Raw genomic sequence first — 23,867 nt, 5'->3', positions numbered from 1 at the left:
GCAATTGATACCCACAAACATCTTCTAGCAGGGGAATGGTATCTCAGATCAGAAACTCAGATTTTGTGTCTGAACTTTTCCATTGTAATACCATTTTTATCATTACAATTCAACTTTAATTTATTTTTGGGTAGTTTCCTTAGGGGAGAGGATATGACTGACGAATGAACTTTTTATCCACAGATAACTTTCTCTCTTTTTTTTCCTCTGAGAAATCTTTGTAGGACATTTTTTACTCTGAACAAGCGAGCATTTCAATAAAAGCATTTAGTTACCAAAGTATTTAATATTGATGAATCTCCATCTACAGATCTCAGGTTTAAACTAAGGTATACTATTGATCATTCCAATTTCCTTACTTAAAGTATAATGAAAAAACTAGAGAGTCTAATAAGGTGTACAAAATAGCTCTGGTGATATATGAGTTTGTAATACCTATAATCTATACTGGCTTCAGAGAAATAAGAAAGCTTCATTAATAGCCTTGCTCAAAGGAGAGAAAATTGCCTCCTATTTAATGTAGCAATTGAAGAATGTGGAACTTACCACCTGCAAATCACCATCCAGGTCAATGCTGCCAAGCCACCAATCAGCACACTGCCTAATGTGATGGAGACGATGGAGGCTTTGGGGAGTCTTCCTGAGTCTAGAAAACAGAAGGGAGACCAAGTTAGAGGTGCTCCTATGAGGAGACAATCAGTCCTGCCTGACTCTGAAGCCCACACCATTGTCATGCCAGTACAAGGTATGGAGGATCAGGAAAACAGTCATTTAAACAAATGCATTTAGATATAAATGTTAGATGTGTAGGGAGTGCATACAGAAAACAGAGTGAGTTTAATCTTGAAAAATATTTGCCCTTTCCAAATGACAAGCCTAATGTAGTTTGAGCTTGATCATTGTTAGTATCTCTGCCCTCCCTGTAAGTCTTTGCACATTGTATGCACTGTGTTTAAGGACAGGAAATAGCTCTTTCTTCCTAAACCAAGTAAGAAAACTTACTACCTTTTAAGTAAGTCTCATTGTTGATATCATAGGAACTTTTGAAAGGAATTAGATAGAGTGAAAGAAAAGTGGAGTTAGATCAAGTTCATAGGCAAAATGTTTAAAAGAATGTACTATAACGCTACAAAATTGTCTCTGGTTGCATTTTTGCTTTCCACAGGAGCAATCTGAAAGTTAAACATTACTCAAGAGAAGGCGTAGTCAGAATCCTTACAGATAGAGAGCAGCATGAAGGAAGCCATAGAGATAGCACAGCAGTAGTCTTCTCAGTACAGGCTAAACTGATATTAATTCTCTTAGAAAGAGAACTTCAACTGTGCTGATGAAAAATCAGACTGAAGAGGGCTGAGTGGTTGGACAGTGTGAGGCAGAGGAAAATAGGTGGCCCAGGAATCCAGAGAGCTGGATTTGCACTTTCTCAGTGATTCCAGAAAGAAGATGGAATTTGAATAGATCATTTCTACTGTTTCCTCTAAAGATATAAATGTCTATGACTCATTTATATCTGGAGTCCTAGTGTGGTGCTGTGGATTAATGCGCTGGACTGCAAGGTCATTTTGAACCACAAGGTCAGGGGTTCAAGGTCACCAGCCACTCCTCGGAAACCCTATGTAAGGTTGCTATGAGTCGGTACTGACTAGATGGCATTTCACAACAATGATTCATTAGAGTAGATGGCAATCTGGGACTAACGTGGCTTCGAATTTAAAGTCTTTCTGGTCACAATTTTATAATGAACTTTTCTATTTATATGCCAAGTACTTATGTACTTAAAAAAAAAAAAAAAATCCTGCTGAGATAACAAGATGGTGAACTAGGCAGAAGAGTTGTTTGGACCCTCTACAACAAATATATGGAAAACCAGATGAAACAGAGGCAGATGATAGTCCTGACATTCTAAGCTTCAAATAAAAGTATAGAAAAGTGGATTGAATGCTTATTCTGGAAAAGAGCTGAGCAGACGTGGCAAAAAGGAGAGAATGATGACCTGTGCTTGCTGACCAGACAGACTCAGTCATCTTGAGCTTTTGTAAGTGGCTTCAGAGACAAGAAAACATATTGGTATTCAGAAACATATCCATGGTACGCAGGGATTAAGGTGCAATTTTTGTTCTTGTTCTCCACATTCCCCTGGTTACTAGAGGTTCGGTCAGCCCTCACCCACACACAACACCAGGGTAGCTCTCACTTTCCTAGTGGTCAGAGCTGCACAGAGGTCAGTGCTACAGTTGTGGGACCCATTAAAAGAGAGGGCAACTATGCACATTGACCCCATTTTGGTAGATACTGCTCCAAATCTGCAGAGCCAGGCCTGGAGACAAAAAGAAAATACTGGAGATCTATGCATGCCCATGAACAACTTTCAAGGCAAGAAGGGAGTAGGTGGCACAGAGGCATACCACTTATTGGCCAAACGAAAAAGACGAAATTTGTTTTGTTCTTTTTTTATATCCCACATTACCCTGGTGATCAGAAGTGTAGCTGGCTCCTATCCACATATATCCTAGGGAAGTTACTGCTCTCCAGGCTATTGAAGTCACATCAAAATATGTGGGGAACTAGCAACACTAACTCCAGCACCTAGAATCAGGTGTAGCCTATTACAGACCTATAAAGCTGGCTCTGGTCAGCCCTGCACAAGCAGAAGCTCTCATCTTTGGCTCCTCTTTGGGACAGATATACCCTGAACCCCCAGCTGCTTTAGAGTCTGCACAAACTACTTTCAGACTGAGTGCCCAGAACAGATGACACCTTGCCCTACAGGAACTCCATCTAGGGTTGCTTGTTACTATTTCCTTACCCATACATGACGCGAGGTACTCAGTTGGCAAGAGACCCCAAAATTTTCTTCTCTATGTGTCTGGTAACTGCCTTTTTTTTTTTTTTTTTTTTCTTCATTGTTTGTGTTTGCTTATTCTCTCTCCATCATCTTTCTTTCTCTTGCTTTCTAAACATTTTCTCTCCCCTTTCATAGTTTTCTTCTTTTTGTGCTACTTCTCTTTCCCAACTGCTTCTGCTTCTTACTTTACTCTTTCTCTCTTTTTCATTAATCTCTTCTTGGTATTTTTGTTGTTGTTGTTGTTTCATTTCTATTACCTCTGGTCTCTTTCTCTTTTATTCATTCTTCTCCCTAATTATATTTCAGTCTTTTATTTTACTTTTATTATTATCTTTTTCATTATTATATTTTCCTCTCCTTCTTTTCTCTCTTTGATTTTTGTATTCTTTTCTAGATGTTGTCTGCTTTTTTGTCTTTACTATTTTCTGTTTTTGCTCTTGCTTTCTAACTTGTGTTAGTTTTTCTTATCTCTTGTGTGTGTGTTTTCTCTTCTTGCCTCATTTAACAGGAGACAGCTACTGCATCCATACAACTCAGTCACAATTGCACTCTTTATGGCCCAACCCATTGAGCAGGATACAATACCATCTAATATTCTCAGAATCAATGACAATAACCAATATCAGCTAAATCCATTCTGAACTGAACGGCAAGAACAGTGAATGATGAACGGTGCACCATTCATCTCCTTATCACATCCATCAGTAGGCAGTTGGAGATTGTCTAAGAATACACCACCATACAATTAACAACTCAATACAAATTCAACAATACCCCAATGCCTTGAAATAGTAGACAGTTTCTCTTCACACAATGAAACAAGAGAAAGTACCTCAAACAAATGACCAAGAGACAGAGCTAGGAATCATTTTTGTGGAAAAAGGTCATTGGAACTATCTAATAAAGAATTAAAGTAAATTATATTTATGTAACTCCAAAGAATTGACAGAGCCGTTGTTGTGGCACTGTGAGTCAATGTGCAAGGTCAGTGGTTCAAGATCACCAGTAACTCCTAGGTAACCCTATACAGGGTCACTATGAGTTGGAACCAACTCAATGATACTTAACAATAACAACAAATGATTGACAGAATGTTGAAGAAAACAAGGAAGAATTCAGTAAAGCATTACAGGGATAATCAAACAAAATAGATAAAGAACTGGAGACAATACACAACTGACAAACAGAAATCCCTAAGATAATATAAAGATTTCAGAAATGGCCAATACATTGAAAGTGCAAAGGAGTAGATTTTAGTCAATGAAAGCCCAAATTAGTGAGCTTGAAGATACATCTCTCAATACTAGTAAGCTAGAATAATAATCAGAAAAAGAAAAAAATATCTAAAAAAAACCAAACTGAGATTCATGTGGGAAACATGAAAAGCTAGAACTTAATACAGGCAATCAAAATTCCAGAACAGGAAGGGACAAAAGCAAAAAAAAGATAGTCAAAGACCTGTTGGAAGAAAATTTACCTAACATCATGAAAGAATAGAAGATAAATCTTCAAAAAATGGGGGGCTTGATGGATTAGGGAGAAGCACAGTGCAGACCTCTGACAACAATAACACAGACTACTGGATGATGCAGGTTCAGGGGACCATCCCAGAACTCTGAACTACATATAAAGGAATATTTAGAAAGATCAGAGCTCACTGCTTGTGAAATTTGTAGCAGAAGCAAGAAAAGTGGTGCTTTCTGATCTGCGTCTTGTCAGTGGGTGCTAAAGCAGCCATCTTGGGTATGACAGAGCAGGAACAGGATCCGAGAAGTGTTCCCACTTCAGAGGTCTGACCAATTGTTGGAGATAAAGGTGTGAATATTTTTTCCTGTTCATTGATCTCTCAATGTCTGTGCACCTCTTCTCTGGTGACGAGAGGCGGTGCCTGAGCAAGTGGATGCCCCAATACCATTCCACCCCTGAAGGGTTCTACTATGCATGTGCACAGTTCTGCTCAGCAAAAACCAAAGCACACAGAATCTAAGGAAGGGGAGAGGTCAATGGGAACTGCTTAAAATGGGACGGTCTCTCAGAATGTCTCCAGCTGGCTGAGCAAGCGGCATTACACTCATACTCATATTTTCCTACTTTTTTCCCCTGATTATAGACTGTAATATCTACTTTTTTTTTTTTTTCTGCCGTGTTTTTGGTTTTTTTTTTTTTTTTTTCTTTTTGTTATGCTTTTACCTTGTAGGGTGGGGCGAGGGCTTTTTCTCACCCTACAATATCCAAGAAGAAATAGCAATTGTGGTCATATAGCCAAGCTACCATGACACTCTGTAAAATCCCTCCAGGCAAGAACCAATACCAGCTGCTATACACCTGATAGACAGCCAATACCTGCCACAGTTACTCTGAGTTGAGTAATAAGAAAAGTGAAAAGGGAAGCCCATCCCCTCACATATCTACCTGGAGGCAATCAGAAAGCTTAATAATACATCAACATACATTCATCTAATTATTGAAAACACATCTAATTATTGAAGATGGCCAAAAGACAGTTCAAGATTTGGCACATATCCAGAAACAAGATAGAGTAACTGAAACAAATGATCTGGAGGTAGACCTAGACTTCCCATTGGAAGGAGGGCAGGCTTTGGAAATGCCTGAGAAGGAATTCAAGAGAATGATATTGGTGTGCATCCAAATGCTCCACAAAGGGGTTGAGAAAAAAAAAAGGAGGAAGTCAAGAAAATGAACGAACCTCAAACAGATGAATCCAAAAGAAAATTACCAAGACATATGAAACCAAACTCTCCAAATAAAAGACAAAGAAGGAACACTGAAAGCAGCGTGGGTAAAATGAAAAGTTACCTACAAAGGAGAAGCCAGAAGATTAAGCTCTGATTTCTCAACCAAAACCATACAAACCAGAAAGCAATGGGGAGACAGATACAAAACTCTAAAAAAAAAAAAAGTCAAACTAAGAATCAAATGCCCAATAAAACTATCCCTCAAATACAATGGCAAAATTAGAATATTTCCAGATAAAAAGAAATTAGAGGAACTTGTAAAACCCAGAAGAGACCAACTTTATCACAAATACTAAAGGGAGTCCTTTGGACTGAGAACCAACAACAACAGACAATAATCAGATATTGATAAACAGGACACCACCACCCACAATTCAATCCAGATATATAAGTATCCAAAGTAAAACAAACCTTCCAGACTGAAAATAGATAATCAGAGATACCAATTTATAATCATGACAATGAAAAACCAAAAAGAGGGAAAAGTGTAATTACAGAATTCCAAATGGTGAGGAAGTCAATTAGATTTCAAGATAAAATAGACTGTTTTAAATTGGAGAAGAAATAAATTACAGGGCAGCCTCAAAGAAAATTAATACACCTTCACATCAAATTAAGAAAAGGGAAAATCATGACATTTTTGTAAGTATTAAAACAGCAGCAGTGAAGAAATTGACAAGAAAATGCACAAACAAAATGAACTCAGCACAGAAAAATATTTGGAACAAAGAAAGTAGCAGCATGAGTATAAATATTGCTTATGACAAGCAGTCAGTGAATATCAAACCTTCCTATTTTCTGTGGGTGTGGGAGTTCTGGGAGTCAACCTCCTAATAATAATAAAGGCTTTGTTTATCTGTCATTGTTTATCTGAGTGTTTGCTAATTGAACACAATAGTTCCAGGGCATCAAACTCCAGTTTTGGGGTAACATTCTTACCAAACTCCTCACTCAAGGTTCAGATTCTCATGCCCAGCTGTCTTCTGGTTAGTTCCACCTTAACTTAGTAGCACCTCAAACTCAAAATACTGAAATGGAACTCAGCAACTACAACCCAAATCTGGTTTCCTTTATTATATGCTTTCACACATAGGGCACCACATTGCATTCAGAATCAGTCAAGAAAATTCAAAGTCATTGTAACCCATCTTACCCTCTCCGTTATTGCCAGGTTCTGTTGCAAATGCTTCATCTTTACACTCTAAGCTCCAATCACTTTGAACTTCCATTTCTACTCTCTCACATGCCAAACTCTCATTTGCTTCTAAATCTTTGCACAAGAAATTCCATCTTTTGATTCTCCACCACTACCATTGCCCTTCCTCTGCCTAGATAATGCTTATGTATCATCTCTACTCAGCTTGAAAGTCACCTGCAGTGGGAAGGTTTCCCTAAACTCTCTTATTGAGTTAAGTGCCACGTATCTGTCAGTTTGTCATATGATGCTGGCTTCCATGTTGCTGTGATACTGGAACCTATACCACTGGTATTTTCAATGCCAACAGGGTCACTGTGGTAGACAGGTTTCAATGGAGCTTCTAGACTAAACAGATTAAAAGAAGGAATATAGGTCCACTTCTGAGGGATTAACCACTAAAAACCTTATAAAGAGCATCATATTTAATATAGTGGTGGAAGATGAGTTCCTCAGGTTGTTGAAGTGTCACCGAGTCAGTTCTGATTCATAGCAACCCTGTATAGGGTTTCTAATGAGCAGCTAGTGAATTTGAACCACTGACCTTGCGATTCAAACTAACCTTGCTGTCCAGTGCAAGGTTAACTTGCAGGGCCAAACCAGGATTCTGTACTACACCAGTATACAACTGAGGAAAAATAGCCTCTTCAAAGTAAAGTCAACCTTAATAAAGTGGATAGAACAAATCTTGTGGGACATTCATTTGTTGATGGGGCATGACTCACAATGAGAAAAATAGCTGCAAATATTCATTAGTAATTAGAATATGAAATGTCCAAATTATGAACTTAGGAAATTGGAAGTCATCAAAAATGAAATGAAATGAATACAGATCAATATCCTAGACATTAGTGACTTGAAATAGACATGGTTTGATCATTTTGAATTAGACAACCATAAGGTTTACTATTCTGGGAATGACAAATTGAAGAGGAATGGCATCACATTCATTGTCCAAAAGAACATTTCAAGATCTACCTTGAAGTACAATACTGTGATAGGAGTCTTGGTGTGGTATCGAAGGATAAGCACTTGACTACTAACTGCAAGAACAGTGATTCAAATCTACCAGTCACTCCTCAGAAACCATGTACAAAGTCACTATGAGTAGTAAAAAATTCAACAGCACTTAACAGTAACCACAACACAAGGAAGACCAGTTAATAACACTATCATTCAATTTTTGCATAACTACCAAAGCCAGTAATGAAGAAATCTAAGAATTCTACCAACATCTTCAGTCTGAAATGGATCAAACATGCAATCAAGATGCATTTGTAATTACTGGTTATTAGCGTACAAAAGTTGGAAACAAATAGGTAGTATCTGTAGTTGGAAAATAATTGCCTTGGTTATAGAAATAACATTGGAGATATCCTAATAGAATTTTGTGAAACCAACAATTTCTTCATTGCAAATACTCTTTTTAAACAAGATAAACACAACTATACATATGGACATAACCAAATGGAAAATATAGGAATTACACAGACTATATCTGTGGGAAAGATGATGGAGAAGCTCAATATCATCAGCAAAAAAACAAGGAAAGCTTGGTGCAGACTGTGCAATAGTCAAATGTAAGTTCAGGCTAGAGCTGAAGAAAATTATTTATAAATTCATAAAAACATACTGTAGCTAAGGGAATGAAGTAAAAAGAGCTGAACAGAAAAGTCCAAAGAAGACAAAATAAAGTATTATAATGAAATGTGAACAGAAAACTAAAAGGAAAGAACACCCTCAGCATTCTTCAGGCTGAAGGAACTGAAGAGAAAATTCAAGCCTCCAGTTGTAATACTGAAGGATTCTATTAGTAAAATATTGAATGGTACAGGAAACATCAAAGAAGATGGAAGCAACACAAAGAATTACTATTCCAAAAAGAATTGGTCAACATTCAAACCTTTCATGAGTTCGCATACGATCAAGAATTCATAGTATTGAAAAGCAAATATTGGCAAAAAGCAATACTCCAGGAATTGACAGAATACTAATTAAACTGTTTCAACAAACTGATTCAGCACTGGAAGCATTCACTAGTTTATGCCAAAAAGTTTGGATAACAGTCGTCTGGCCAACCAACTGGAAGAGTTGTATGCCCATTCCAAGAAAGGTGAGCCAACCATCCAGCAATATCACTAATAACACAAGCAAGCACCAATTTCCTGAAGAGAATTCAAACATGGTTTGAGCAGCATACTGACAGAAAACTGCCAGAAATTCAGTCCAGATTTAGAAAAGGATATGCAAGAAGGGATATTATTGCTGATGTCAGATAGATCTTGACTAAACCGGGGAATACCAGACAGTTGTCTACTTGTATTTTATTGACTGTACAAAGGCACTTGACTCAGTGCATCCTTAAAAAAGTATGGATAACATTATGAAGAATGAGAATTCCAGAACATTTAATTGTACTCATGAAGAACCTGTACTTAAAACAAAAAGTAGTCTTTCCAACAGAAGAAGATGCTGTATGGCTTAAAAATCAGGAAAGGAGTACATTAAGGATGTGTCCTTTCACCATACTGATTTGATTGGCCTGTTGTTCAAATATTCACCGCAGTTAAACTATATGAAGAACATGACATTAGTATTGGAGTAAGGCTCAATAATGGCCTACAATATGCAGATGACACCACCTTGCTTGCTGAAAGTGAAGAGACTTGAGGCTCTTCTTGCTCATGAAGATAAAAAAACACATCTTTCAGTATAGATCACAATTCAATGTAAAGAAAATAAAAATTCTAACAACTGGACCAATAATCAAAACCATGGTAAATGGAGAAAAGACTGAAGTTGTCTAGAATTTCATTTGGCTTAAATCCAAATTAAATACTCAAGAATGCAATAGCAAAGATATCAAAGGACTTATCACATTGGCAAATCAACTGTTATAGATCTCTCTAAAGTGTTAAAGAGCAAAAGTATCACTTGGAACACTGAAGTGTGCTTGGCCCAAGTCATGGTATTTTTCTATTGTCTATGCATGTGTGGTGCTGTAAGATAAGCCCTGGACTGCTAACCATAAGGTTGTTGTTGTTAAGTGCTGTTGAGTCGATTCCGACCCATAGTGACCCCGTACAGGGTTTCCGAGGCTGTAAATCTGTATGGGAGCAGAAAGTCTCCTCTTTCTCCCGCGGAATAGCTGGTAGTTTTGAACTGCTGACCTTAAGGTTCACAGCCCAATTCATAACCACTACACTACCAGAGCTCCTTAGGCATTTCAAAACCACGATCCACTCCTCAGAACCCCTATGCAAGGTCTCTATGAGTCAGAACTGACTCCAGGACATTTAACAATATGCATGTGAAAGCTGAACAATGAATAAGGAAGACTGAAGAATAATTGATGCATTTGGTTATTGAAAGTACCATGGGCATTCAGAAGAACAAACAAAACTATCTTGAAAGAAGTACAGCCAGAATGTTCCTTGGCAGTACTTTGTCTCATACCATTTGACATGTTGCCAGGAAGGGCTAAACCCTGTAAAATAACATTGTTGTTGTTAAGACCTGTTAAGTCATTTCTAACTCATACGTGAATGGAATCATCCCCTCCATAATCATTGGAACTGAGAATAGGAAATTGGTTGATTCCAATTCACAAACCCAACCTCTTTCCCGAAGTAAGTTGAGCGAATGATGCTCATTTACTGCTAGGTTTGAACTACTAACCTTGTGGTTAACAACCCAGTGCTTATCCTACAGCTCCATACCAGTACTCTATATAATAACATGATTCTTGGCAAGCGTCCGGAAAAAGAGGAAGACTCCCAACAAGTTGGATTGACACAGTGGCTGCAACAATGGGCTCAAACATAACAATTGTGAAGATAGTGCAGGACGGGACAGTGTTTCGTTCTTGTGCATGGGGTTGCTATGAGTCAGAGCCCACTTGCCTGCACCTAACAATAACATGGAACCTCTGTATTTTCCAACATAGTGATAGAAGATGAGCTCCCTAGGTTGAAAACACAACGGACAAAACAGTAGACGTGAGTATACCAATGATTGTGAAGACAGTTCAGGACTAGGAAATACTTTGTCCTATTGTACATTGTGTTACAATGATTTGGGGTCAATTCAACAGCAAGTAAAACAACATGGGGCCATCATACTATTTATTTATACTCTAGTATATTTGCAAGTTTCCTCATTATCTAAACTTGAGTATAGGCCCTGCAAATGTAAAGATAATGTCTGCATCCCTACCACAATTCTTAGCTATTCAGTAAATATTTGCTGAATTAACAGATGAATGAATAAAACCTAATTGTGTAATCTAAATATTCCTCTGAATTACCGATTCACCCACCTCCAAGGTTTTTCTTCATTGTAGCTTCCTCACCGCCACTGGATAATCTATCTATAGCAAAAATGAGCCCACATCATTTTCTTGGTTAAAAACCCTAGTGAACATACTCTTAGTCAGTGAGTATCATCCACTCATCCTGTTTCCAGAAAGAGGCTGTGTTTATGGATTAGGATCAATCTATTTCCTATTCTTAGTTCTAATGGTTATGGAAGGGATGACGCCATTCATGCATTTATGGGTGGCATGTGATGCTGACTTAGTGAGTCAGAGCACCATACTCCCTTGATGAAAGTGATTGTTTTAGGAATATGTGATCCATGTCAAGAGAGTCAGCACAGCCAAACCCATGAAAATTAGTTCTTAAATTTGTATTTGATCTCTCAAGGAGGTAGACTCAGCAGATTTATTCTGAGAACAGAGCTTGAAATTTTTTATATCTACCTGTAATACTGGAAAAATTAGCAAATCAAAGTAGTCAACCATCTGAGCTTTGAGATAAAGAGAGAACCCAAATCCTGGTGGCAGAGTTGAACATCTGGATTAAGCCAACTTGAAATTTGCAAAAAGGAGATCCACACCACTGGTTAGCAAGCAACTCTACATTTAACCAAATATTTGAAAAAGGATGGGTAGAAAAAAAGAGAAGACATATTTAATGGACATAAACTTTAAATTTATTCTTTGCTCCAATTTTCAAAATGTCCTTTCTAGACAGCCTTTAGTTGTATAATCCAATACAATCATTTGGAATTAAGTTTAATGCCATATGCTGTGATAAGATTATTGACTGAGACAGACCCCTAGAGGAAAATTCCAAAGCTCATCAATCCAGCTCTCTGATTGGTCTTACCTCTTCATGTTCTTTACCTTACATTTCACTCCTCAAAACTATGAAGCCCTTTGTAGTTCTCCAATCACTAACAGGTGTCACTTCCATGTCTTTTCTCACATTTTCTCCAATACCACACACACCTTTTCTTTCTTTATTACGAACTTATTCCTATATATTCTTTTCTTTCAGCTAGTGTATATGTCACAAACTTTTTTAAACACTCATCCTTTATCTAATTGGACAGGTTGCTCTCTTATGTGCTCAAAATATTTTGTGAACACTAACTAGATTCTGTATATCTGTAAAAGACAATATGTTCCTTAAAGAACAGAGTCCTTGCCTGATTTGCCTGTTACCAGAGGTCAGCACAGGGTCAAATATAGAGTAGATGTAAAAACACAAAACCATTGTATCAAGTCCATTCCAACTCACATCAGCCATATACAGTGTTTCTGAGACTAAATCTTTATGGGAACAGACAGCCTCATCTTTCTTTCATGGAGTAACTGATGAATTTGAACCACCAACCTTGTGACCTAACCCATAGTGCCACCAGGGCTCCTTATAGTGTAGGTTGTTGGTGTTGTTAAGTGTCGTTGAATTGGTTCTGATGCATAGCAACCCTGTATAAGACTTCCAAGGAGCAGCTGGTGAGCTTGAACCACTAACCTTGCAGTTCAAATCGTCCTTGCAGTCCAGTATATTAACCCACAGTATCATACCAGGACTTGATAGTGTAGGTAGGTATACAAAAAACAAAAACAAACATAAACTAGTTGTCATTGAGTCCATTATGGTCCTTTCTTCTAAGATGGCCTTATGTCTTAAGTTTTACTTCTTATGTATATAAACCAGTCAAATTTTACTTAATTTCAACCCATGAAAGCACTGTGCATATCAGAGTAGAACTACACTCCCTCACTTTTTCAATGGCTGTGATCTTTCATAGGTATATTGTGAGGTAACTTTGGAGGGATTCAAGTTATCAACATTTAAGTTACTAGCCTAACCGTTTGCATTACCTAAGGGACTCAGGTATACAGTTGTGGTAGTGATGTTAGATGACATCAGGTTGATGCTGACTCATCTCAACACTATGCACAACAGAACAAAACACTACCTGGTCCTGCACCATCCTCACAAGCATTGTGTTTGACCCATTGTTGCAGCCACTGTGTCAGTCCATTACACTAGAACACTTCTTCTCTTTCCCTGACCCATTACTTTACCAAGCATTATTATGAACAACAGAACAAAATACTGCCCAGTCTTGTGCCAACCTCATAATTGTTATGCTTGAGCCCATTGCTGCTGCCACTCTACCAATCCATCTCTATTTGGGTCTTCCTCTTTTTTCTCTGACCCTTCACTTACCTAGCATGAAATCCTCTTCCAAGAACTGGTCCCTACTTACAACATGTCTGAAGTATGAGAGATAAAGTCTTGCCATCCTGGGTTCTAAGGAGAATTTTGGCTATACTTCTTCCAACACAGATTTATTTATTTTTCTGGCTGCACTGGCTATGATGTTTGGTGTGCAAATTTGAAGAATATTTTTCCTATTGGTCTTCCTTGTAGGTGTACAAATATTATCCTACCACAGACACCACGACATTTAAAAATGAATCTTGAGAGCCTTCTTTTTAACAATGAACATAATGCCTTTCCTCTTGAATCCCAGCATAGTAAATCTTATGATTATGTGATTACAAATGGCTAATACCTGTCCAGGTCAAATCACTAAAGCCTAGGATATTGATCTTCATACATTCCATTTCATATTTCATGACATGTAGTTGTTATAAATCAGGCTGCGAACCTTACCTTCAGCAGTTCGAAACTACCAGCTGTTCCATGGGAGAAAGATGAGGCTTTCTGCTTCCGTAAATATTTACAGCCTCAGAAGCCCTGTATAGGAACTGACTCCACGGCACATCACAACAACAATTTTGCTAGATGCATAATTTGAACATTCCACATTATGATTACTGGTGAATGTCTGCAGCTATTTCTTTAAATTTTGAGTTATGCTCCATTAGCAAATTAAAGTCCTGAAAACTTTGCTCCAAACACATCATTAAGATTGACTCTATTTTGAGGAGGCAACTTTTCCTCAGTTATATTTTTTATGTATGTGGCACTGAATGCTAAATAAAAAAATGAGTGCCTTATGACAAACTTTGTAGTTCGTTGTTTTGTATTTTTCTTGTACTATTTACATTTCTAGTTTGACCCCTTATACCACATTTAAGCTTCCAGGGGTCATATTACTTACAAGGTCAGTACGTGATTCATCACTAATGTTCAATAAATCTGACATATCTTTATAAGATATCTTTATAAGACATTCCTTGAACTCTTCTTTTTACTCAGTAGTAAAAGTCTGACCCCCATTCTAGATGAAAGTAACACTAGTTTGAAAGAGATGGGGGTAGATAGAGAAGTAGCACTGTATGATAAGCACTGGACTGCTAACCACAAGACTGCAATTCAAACCCTGCATCTGCTCTTTGGGATAACTGTGTGGCTGCCTGCTCCAGTAAAGATTTACAGTATCAGAAACCTTATACAGGGTTGCTATGAGTTGGGATTAACTCCATGTCAGTAGACTTGGGTGGGTGTTTTTGTTGTTGTTGCTGTTGTTTGTTGGGCCAGATAGATGAAAGAAACAATACTTTAGTGGGCATACACATGTTTCAACTTTCACTTTGCTTCAAGTTTTCTTAGGAATATTTATACTTGTCAGAGATAGAATTATTTTTAGTAACTGATACTTTAGTATCACAGTTTTGTTCAAGGCACACTCCTAGATACTTTTTATATTAGTTCATTTTAGCCTTTCATGATCCCTCTGTAGCAGATGATATTACTGTCCTTGTCTACAAACAAGGAGTCTTGGTGGCCTGGGGGTTAAAGTGTGTTGTTGCTAAGTGATAAGCTGGCAGTTTCACTCAACCAGTCATGTCAAAATAAAGATGTGGCAGTCTCTTCTAAAAAGATTTCAAACTTGGAAACTCTATAGAATAGATCTATAGAACTAGATCCTACAGGGTCACTATGAGTCGAATTCAATTCGAAAACAACAGGTTTGGTAGAATGAGAAGTTGGAGGTTCTGAGAGGTTAAATAAATTGCTAATGCCACAGAGCCCGTAAATGGCAATACTCAAAGAGATCTGGATTCCTAACTCAATCAGCACATCACAACACTTCTGTCCCAGGTTTTTATGAACACAAATTAGAGCATAGTTAACGTTAATGAGGTTTGTAGAGATTTCATGAGCATTTTTGCTTTTCAGATTGAAATTCCTGTAAGGAGCTGACACATTCTAATAATTATGTATCACTTACTATACCAGTTCCACATCCCAATCACTTCCAAATTCCAGCTGCTCATTTTTAAAGGAATGATAAACATGTTATTTTAGGACTAAGTCAAGCTGTACTCTTGCTGTGTTTTTCAAATTCATTAGAAAACGTACTGGGAGCCCCTGCAGAGCTTAATAAAAAGTTACAACAACAGCAGTTAGAAGCACCACATCAAATTCAAAGCTGCAGTCTAAGTAAAGAATGCCAAGTAGCAATCAAGCCACAGTATAAATTTAAACTCTTGTTTTATTTTCTAATTGGGAAGTAGCTTCATTAAATAGTTCAATCAGCCATTGTTTATTGAATGCCTTTCAGGCGATGGGCACAATGTTAAGGGCTGGTGAGTCAAAGATACACAACAGAGACATGGTCTCCCTGCCCTCATAAAGCTTACTTTCTGGCAGGAAAAACAGATACTGAATATGTAATTTCAGATGCAAAGAAAATTAAACCAAACCCATTGCCATCAAGTCGATTTTGACTCATAATGACTCCATTGTTGTTGTTAAATGCCAACCCTGTATAGAGTTTCCAAGGATTTGCTGGTAGATTTGAACTGCCAGCTTTGCTGTTAGCAGTTCAGTGCTTCTCATGCAGTGCCCCTCCAGGACTCTATTACACTGAGCAAATCTGCTCCATAGAGTTGGTGAGGCTGTCAACTGTCAATGGGACCAGACTGTAAGTGGTGAGAAAGCAGTTTTAGGACTTGTATGAATTAATTTGTGTCCTTGCAAAATGTGAATTGGAATCCTAACCCCCATACCTATGTCTGTAATTCCATCTGAAAATAAGGCTTGCTTTGTTATGTTAATGTGGCCATACTCACTTCTGAGTTAGAGGAAGAGCACATCAACACAGGGCACATGCACAAATGTGGAAGGATGTGATAGATGCTGGAGACCGCCAAGATTCAGTTCTTACATCTGAAATCCAGGAACACTGAGGCCACAGAAACTGAGACAAAGATCATCCCTCAAAAAGGACAGAAAGAAAGCCTTCCTCTACAGCTTGCACCCTAAATTTGAACTTTTAGCTCCCTGAACTCTGAGAAAATATAATTTTTCTGTTCTTCAAAGGCACCCAACTGTGAATTTCATTGCAGTTATTTTATTAAGTACCATCAAGTTGGTTGCAACTCATAGAGACCCTCTATAGGGTTTCTAAAGAGTGGCTGGTATACTTGAACTATCAAAATTGTTCAGTGTTTATCCTACAGTGCCACAAAATAAGGCATGAATATTATGGCTGAAAATAATAAGGCTAATTTCCACAACAAACCAGGAGAATGATTGGTGTGAGACTGAAGCTCACGTTTATTTGCCATAGAAAGGGTTTGGACTTCATCCCAGTGACGAATGAATGATAATCTCAGTCTAAGTTTACTTGCCCACAAAATGTGGATTAATAATATTTATCTCGTAAGTTATTGTGAGGATTGACAGAGATAGGGTAGAAAAAAAAACAAGGTAGGCATTATATCATACACCTAACTTAGTAATGACTTAGAAACTGATGGCTGTCCATATAATACTTCTGAATCTTCAGTGTGCAGCACAGGGTTTGTTGCATCTCAGAGAGCCCATGAATACTGGTTTGATTTTTGCTCGTTAGATTCAAACTTTCAGATGTTAGCAACAAAATTGTCTTTAACAGTTAATAACTTAGCAAGGATGATCAGAAATGGGAGGCTGATTGAAGAATGGCAAAGGAGAAAAGAACGATTCAGATATGAAAATATAAGGGCACCAAACAAAAACTCTGTGTCCTCCATACTTTGTCAAGGGCTAGCCTTGACCTCCATGCTCAACCAGTTTCGTTTTTCTATTCACTGTGGAGACAGTCCCTGAATTTCATTTTTTCATCCTGAAAGCTGACTGAGCACAGCAATTTTTTATCAAGAAATTAAAGTGTGCTACAAGCAATGACAGAACTGGTGCGACCAAGAGACAACACTGGCTCCTGCCTGCCTGCTCCATCAGATTTTGTGCAAGGTTATCATTTACTAAGTTTAGACTGCTAATAATGTACTGGCGACTGCTATGTGGAAGATACACGATCTTTGACCAGGATTGTGTGTGACCTAAATGAAACACAACAATTAACCTTATGCAATAGGAATCTTGGTGTGGCACTGTAAGGAAGCACTGGACCACACACAATGTCAGTTTGAACTGCAAGATTGGCGGTTCAAACTCACCACTCTTTGGAAACCTTTTATGGGATTCCTATGAGTTGGAATTGACTCAATGGCACTTAACAACAACATCAATGGGAGGTACAGAAAAGTAATAATATGCTTCAAGATCTTAATTGCATATGAAGTTCAGGAAGGACTTGTAGTGCATTTATACAACTATAAGTTTTGGGAGTGGACAGACTTTAGACTGAGCGCTAACTTTGCTTAATCATTAGTGGTATGGTCTTTGAGAAGGAATTTAATCTTTGAGACTCTGAGCTTCCTCATATGAATAATTATGAAAAAAATACCTGGTAAAGGCCTAGAATGAGAATAAGAGATAATGTTTGTAAATGTCTGGGAACTGTTGTGGTCAGTAGGTGATCACTATGTTTATTACTATTCTTATATTTTTGATTATGAAATTTTCTCCCCCAGAATTTCCATCATTTTCAACTAAGGTTGATAATTTATGAAGATAATATATTCAGGAGAGAGAAGGGAGGAGAGGCTTTTGCCTATTCAATCAGAGCAACCTGCTTTACTTTGGTGATCAGTGGAATGTTGAGTCTCTATGGCATGCATCATTGTACTAGAAACATTTTTTTTCAAAGACAATTTTAAGCAATAAAATGACACACAGTAAGCCTATTTTTGTTTTCTTAGTCATGTCAGTTTTTTTTTTAGGGATTTTGTTAAAGCAGCCAAAGAAATGATATAGGCCTGATTCTATGTTTAGACTTCTCTTAGCAAGTAAGTTTATTGCATGTGAAAATAAAAGAATAAAAAAAAAAATCTCAAAATAAAATCAAAGCTACAGATTTTAACAATTTCCAAACCAGAAGCAAATTATTTTCCCATTCTAGAGCCCAGACTTAAAAGAAGTCCTGGTGTGACATTGCAAGACAACGTGCTGAACCACAAGGTCAGTTTGAGCCAAAGGTTGCCGGTTCAAACCCACCAGCATCCCTCAGAAACCCTATTCAGGGACACAATGAATTGGAGCTGACTTTACGGCACTTAACAACAACAACACAGCCCAGATTTAAAGGAGCCCTGGGGGCACTGTAGGATGAGCACTGGACTGTACGCCACAAAGTACACAGTTGAAAATGAGCTGCTCTGCAGTAAAATCTAAGACCATCTGCTTTTGTGAAGATATGCAGTCTCAGAAACCAAATACAGGGTCACTATGAGTTGGAATCAACTCTACGACAGCAAGTTTGGTTTAGTTTTTGGTATATACCAGATTTAAATGAATTTTATTTGAAGCAAACTGGAACAGAGACTAGATAGCATTACCGTGTTTCTAGTTTATTGTGTCTGATGGGAATTGAAGGAAAGAATTGTTGATATCGCTTTGGTCTTACAACCTTTTCATAAAACATAATGAGCGACAAAAGAGAAATACAACAAAACAATAAAAAAAGAAACCACTTTCCACAACCTGGCTTCACTTTTGCCTAATAAGAATTACTACCAAATTGGGCACCCTTGTTTCCCACAAGGTTTTTGCTATATTTTTAGATGGTCTTTAATAAGAAAAAAAAAAAAAATCAGTGCATACAAGAATACATCAAAGTCAGGGGCAAGGTGGCCAAGCTAAGTACCAGCGGTAGATCTGAAATCACGGCTAGAAAAGGATCAGGGAATACAGGGATACTGGAGGAAGTGGAAGAGGAAAGGTGTCTATGAAAAATGGTCTTGAGGGAAGCAACAGGACTTACTGAGAAGAAAAATTTCTCTGGAACCTTTAAGGTTTAGGATAACCTTGAATCTTTCACTTACCAGCCATGTGGTACTGAGCAGGTTGCTTCACTTGTATGAACTATAGTTTTCTTATATACACCATCAGACAAATAATAATGGTGTCCCAGGAAAAAATAACATGTAGATTTATTTGCATAACTTTATATAAGTACATAGTGAAAGTTTTAAAATATCTCTGACGGAAGGGTAGGACTTAGGAGACATGGAGGAGAGGTCTTCCTCTCATAAGCAAAGATGTAGCGCTGGAAACATATGTTTCAATCCAAGAAACAAGCTTTCTGTAGGGTTTTTAGAAGGAATCCTTGAGATGTGAAATTGGGGAAATTTATGTGGATAATTATTCTTAAGGAAAAAATTAAAACAAGACATCTAAGGCAAAATTCTGGAAAATAGTTTACATAATTTATACTCTTATAATATTAGAGTATTATTTCTAATATTTACAAGAATATAAATTATGTAAACTAATTTTACATAATAATACAACTAAAATAGTTGTATTTCCAAGATTGATACACTATAAACCACAGTTCCTTTTATAAGAATATAAAATAAATAAATAAATAAATAAAAATCCTCAGAACTAAATACTGATTCATTTCTGAAAAACTTTTTGTGGATGTTAGCTGCTCTTGTCTCCTTTTTCTTTAGCTTGAGAACGATCAAAGTCCAAGTAGTTAAATTAATGGTTTTACAGAAAAATGCACATACCACAGTTGTCTTCTCACAAGATAAATTTGCCAACAAAGGGAGCATAATTATTACTCTGATTATAAAGCAGTGTAACCCTTCCATTATTACCCTGAGTCTCACAAAATTAAGCCCATAAGTTTAAGTCATAGACATGAATAGCTTGTCACGGCAGCAGAATGGAACTGAAAGATGGGGCCAACTAACTCATTAAGGAAACTTCATCATTTATTCCTCTAAGAACACACAGATTTGACTTCCTCTCATGGACTCATCCAGGCTAGAGGTGAGAGTTATAAAGTTGTGTTTTTAAAATGAATCAAATTAAGAGTTGTTTCATTTAACAAAATAATCTACTTTTGTTGAAAACAGAGATCATTTAAAAAACACATTTTACATGATACATTATTTTTCTGAGATTGGTGTTTGACATTCTGAGAGATCTGTGGATGAGTCTTGAGCAAAATTTGGGGAGGAGAAGGCAGCAAGGTAATAATTTATAGGTTGATAATAAAAGGTTTTCACCCACCCCCCACCCCCGGGACTTCTGAGAGCTATCTATGGGGTGAAAAGATATTATAAAGATACAAATACATTTCTGAAGCTATGGTAACAGCAAAGTTAGAATGCTGACTTAAATGTCCTATGTGATTCACCATGATAGGTTTTAGGATCAATTTTTTTTTAGTTTCACCAATAAATGTAGAAAACAGGCATGGATTTCATTTTTCAAATGTTTATAACATTGTCATTAGGCTATCTTGTCAATTTACATTTGAATAGGCATTTCAGGCATTTAAAAAAATGCTTTACTGCATGAGACATAGTTGTTTATAGTTTTCTATAACTATGACTGTTCTGGCTTCAAATGAAGAGAGAATAACTTTTCAAATAGAGAAAAATGTGAGTAAATTGGATGCTGATAAAACAATAGGCTTGAGAGAGAAGAAATTTATGATAAAATAAATAGGGATGCACAGCCAAGGGCCAGAAGTAACAGGCAAGGGACCAGAAGTAGTATTATGAGAAAATTACAAATTGACATTTCAAAAACTGAAGAGAAGTAACCAACACAGATGGAAATATGAAGGAGAGAGTTTAATGACCTCTTCCTATTTTGGTAAAGCAGAGGGTCAGCAAAAACAAAGGAAACACTCCAATGAGATGATTTGACACAATAGCCTCAATAATGTTTTCAAAAGAAGAGTGATGCATATCAAAGACTCAAGAAATCAATTATTCCCAAGGACTAATGGATCATGGGAACCACAACCTCCACTAGCCTGAGATCAGAAGAACTTATTGTTCATGGCTACCACAACCAACTGCTTTGATCAGGATCACAATAGAACATACTAGATTGTGAAGGAGAAAATAAATGTAGAATAAAATCATATGGAAACAAACTTACTGGTCTGATAGAAACTATTAGAACCCCTGCCTGAGACTATGGCTCTTTTATACCCTTCAAACCTGGCACTTAACTACCTTCAGGGATCAACTTTCAGTTAAACAAACAATGTCTATAACATGAATGATCACATCAGGAAGGAACATACTCCTTCAGTACAATCAACCTTAAGAGACCCAAAGGGAAGCAGTTGCCCAAACACTAAGTTCAGAAGGCAAGAAAGGGCAGGAAAGAAACACATATAGAAACAGGGTTTACAGGGAAAAAGTGGGAAGAGCACTGTCACAATGAGGGATTGCAACCAATGTCACGAAATGAAATGTTTATAAATTGTTTAATGGGAAACTAATTTGCTCTGTAACTTTTACTCAAACTACATAAAATGTTAAAGAAAAACAACAACAACTAAAACCTGTGTAGCTAAAAATAAAACAAATGTTGGGGAGATGTTCAAATATACCAAAGATTATGGAGATGATACAGGACTGAGCAACACGGCATTTTGTTATGTATAAGGATCACTATGAGTTGGAGCTGACTTAATGGCAACCAACATCACAACACTGGAAACGCATATGGGCTTTAGGAGAATCTGGTTCCTTTGAACAGCCATTCTAACTTTTGGAACACATGCTGGCTGTGATAAGAAGGGGTTCATGCTGGTATCTGGACAGAAGAAGTAGGGGTTGGGAGTCCAATGACTTTGGTTATAGTCTAGTACAATTACTTTATCTGAATTATAGAAGGACAAGTAAACTTTCTTTACTTTTATTCTAGGGCAGCTAAAGGACCTAGTAAAATTTTTTAGAAAATTTACCTGTACTAGGTCATTGTTTTATCTCTTTCTGTTGTTTAATATTTATTTCTAGATTTTCTTTTCTGCATCATAGAAGTATGGTGTGGGTCAAAATAAGTATCCTACATGGAAGCACTTGGAAAAAAAATCAAAGCACTAAGAATGTATTATTTTTAATGTAATGCATTTCTTTTTACCTTACAGCTAAAAAGAATGTTTGAGGAAGTTAGCACTAAAAGAACAGCTTCCTAAAATCAAAATCCATTAAACAAAGGAACAAATGTAAAAGTCAAATAATAAATGAGTGTCTATGAGAAAAGGGAAATTTTAACAATGATAAGCTGTATTACATTTATTATTACCATACCTTTTATTACTTAATTTAAAAGACATATTGGAAAGAAGTAACTTTTATAAGATAATGATAAGCCTTGTTGGCCCAATCATAGGACTTATGAGGAGAAGTTCAAAAGAAATCAAAATCACAATAACCTTTAGTAAATAAAAATATCAAAATATAATGCTTTTGTTTCTCAACATATGCATCGTTTTGGCTATTCACTTCAAAAATTATAGCTTTCCTTTCCCTAAAGAATTCTGCATTCTTCTATTTATACCAAGTCAAAATGGCAAAATAATGTTCTTTTTAGGTGTTCTTTACGTTTAGGTAACAAAAATAAGTTTGAAAGGCATGATCAGGATTGTAGGATGAATGATGTCAAATTTCCCAACAAAATTCTCATTGGATAACCCTTGATACCCTCAAAGAATGAGCATTGTCATGATGGAAAAAAATTCTTTGTCGTACCTTTCCTGGACCTTTTATCAACAATGGAGCTTTGAATTTTCTTAAAACTTCTTTCTAATAAGCCCCACAATTGCCATGTGTTCTTTAAGAAAACCTGTCAAGATTACTCTTTAAGATCCCCAAAATAATTGCCATAAACTTCTCTGTTGATGTCTGCACCTTTAATTTAACTGGGTCAGCAGATACCATGGGAAGCCACTGTTTTGACTGGATCTTGCAAAAAAAAAAGCATATTGGTAAATTCAAGATTCATGCTCAGTCAAGATTTGTTCTATAAAATTGTCTACATGAGCTTTTATTTTGCTTAAAAGACTGATTGGAAGATCTGCTCTTTAAACTAGCTGGTCTTCACATGACACTTATGGCACTCATTGAGCAGAAAACTTGTGAGGTCAACATGTTCACTTAGAATTGAAAATGCCAAACCAAGTGAGATCTCAACTTCACTAACTATCACATCAGTGGCAATTCTATGGTTGTCTTCAGCCAGTGTATGGGCTTCAATCACTTTCCTTGTACATTGAAGTAAACGGTATTCCCTCCTTGATTTATCTTTGAGGTCTCTGCAATCTTCTTCAAAATGTTTGAGCCATCCTAAAATGTTTTTTTATGTGAGACATTGTTATCATAAACTTGTCACAAAACTTGAGTGATTTGGAAAGAACTCCAATTGTGTTTTGTTAAAAATTGGATATTTTGGGGAGAACAAACAAGATGGCAGATTGGGCGGACGTATAGCAGAGAGCTCCGCCAACAACAACACGGAATACCTGAACAAGCAGACTCAGGGGATGGTCCCAGAACTCTGAACCGCATATAAAGGAATACTTAGAAGGTTCGAAGGCTCACAGCTGGGGGAATTTGTGGCAGAAGCAAGAAATCTATTGCTTTCTAGTCCGGGAC

At 37.0% G+C, this 23,867-nt stretch overlaps 1 protein-coding gene across 2 annotated transcripts in view; it reads right to left on the bottom strand.

The window, feature by feature from the left end:
- Window positions 1–542: 542 nt before the first annotated feature.
- Window positions 543–23,867, bottom strand: part of TPO (thyroid peroxidase) — a 214,629-nt gene continuing 191,304 nt past the window's right edge. For both annotated transcript variants that reach the window (XM_006863961.1, XM_006863962.1), the window contains exon 13: window positions 543–646. In XM_006863961.1, coding sequence (XP_006864023.1) covers window positions 543–646 — 104 coding nt within the window. The remainder of the gene's footprint in view (window positions 647–23,867) is intronic.

The sequence above is a fragment of the Chrysochloris asiatica genome, unplaced genomic scaffold (assembly GCF_000296735.1).
Source record: "Chrysochloris asiatica unplaced genomic scaffold, ChrAsi1.0 scaffold00058, whole genome shotgun sequence".
In the NCBI taxonomy this organism is placed as follows: domain Eukaryota; kingdom Metazoa; phylum Chordata; class Mammalia; order Afrosoricida; family Chrysochloridae; genus Chrysochloris; species Chrysochloris asiatica.
This window is presented reverse-complemented; position numbering and strand designations above follow the sequence as displayed.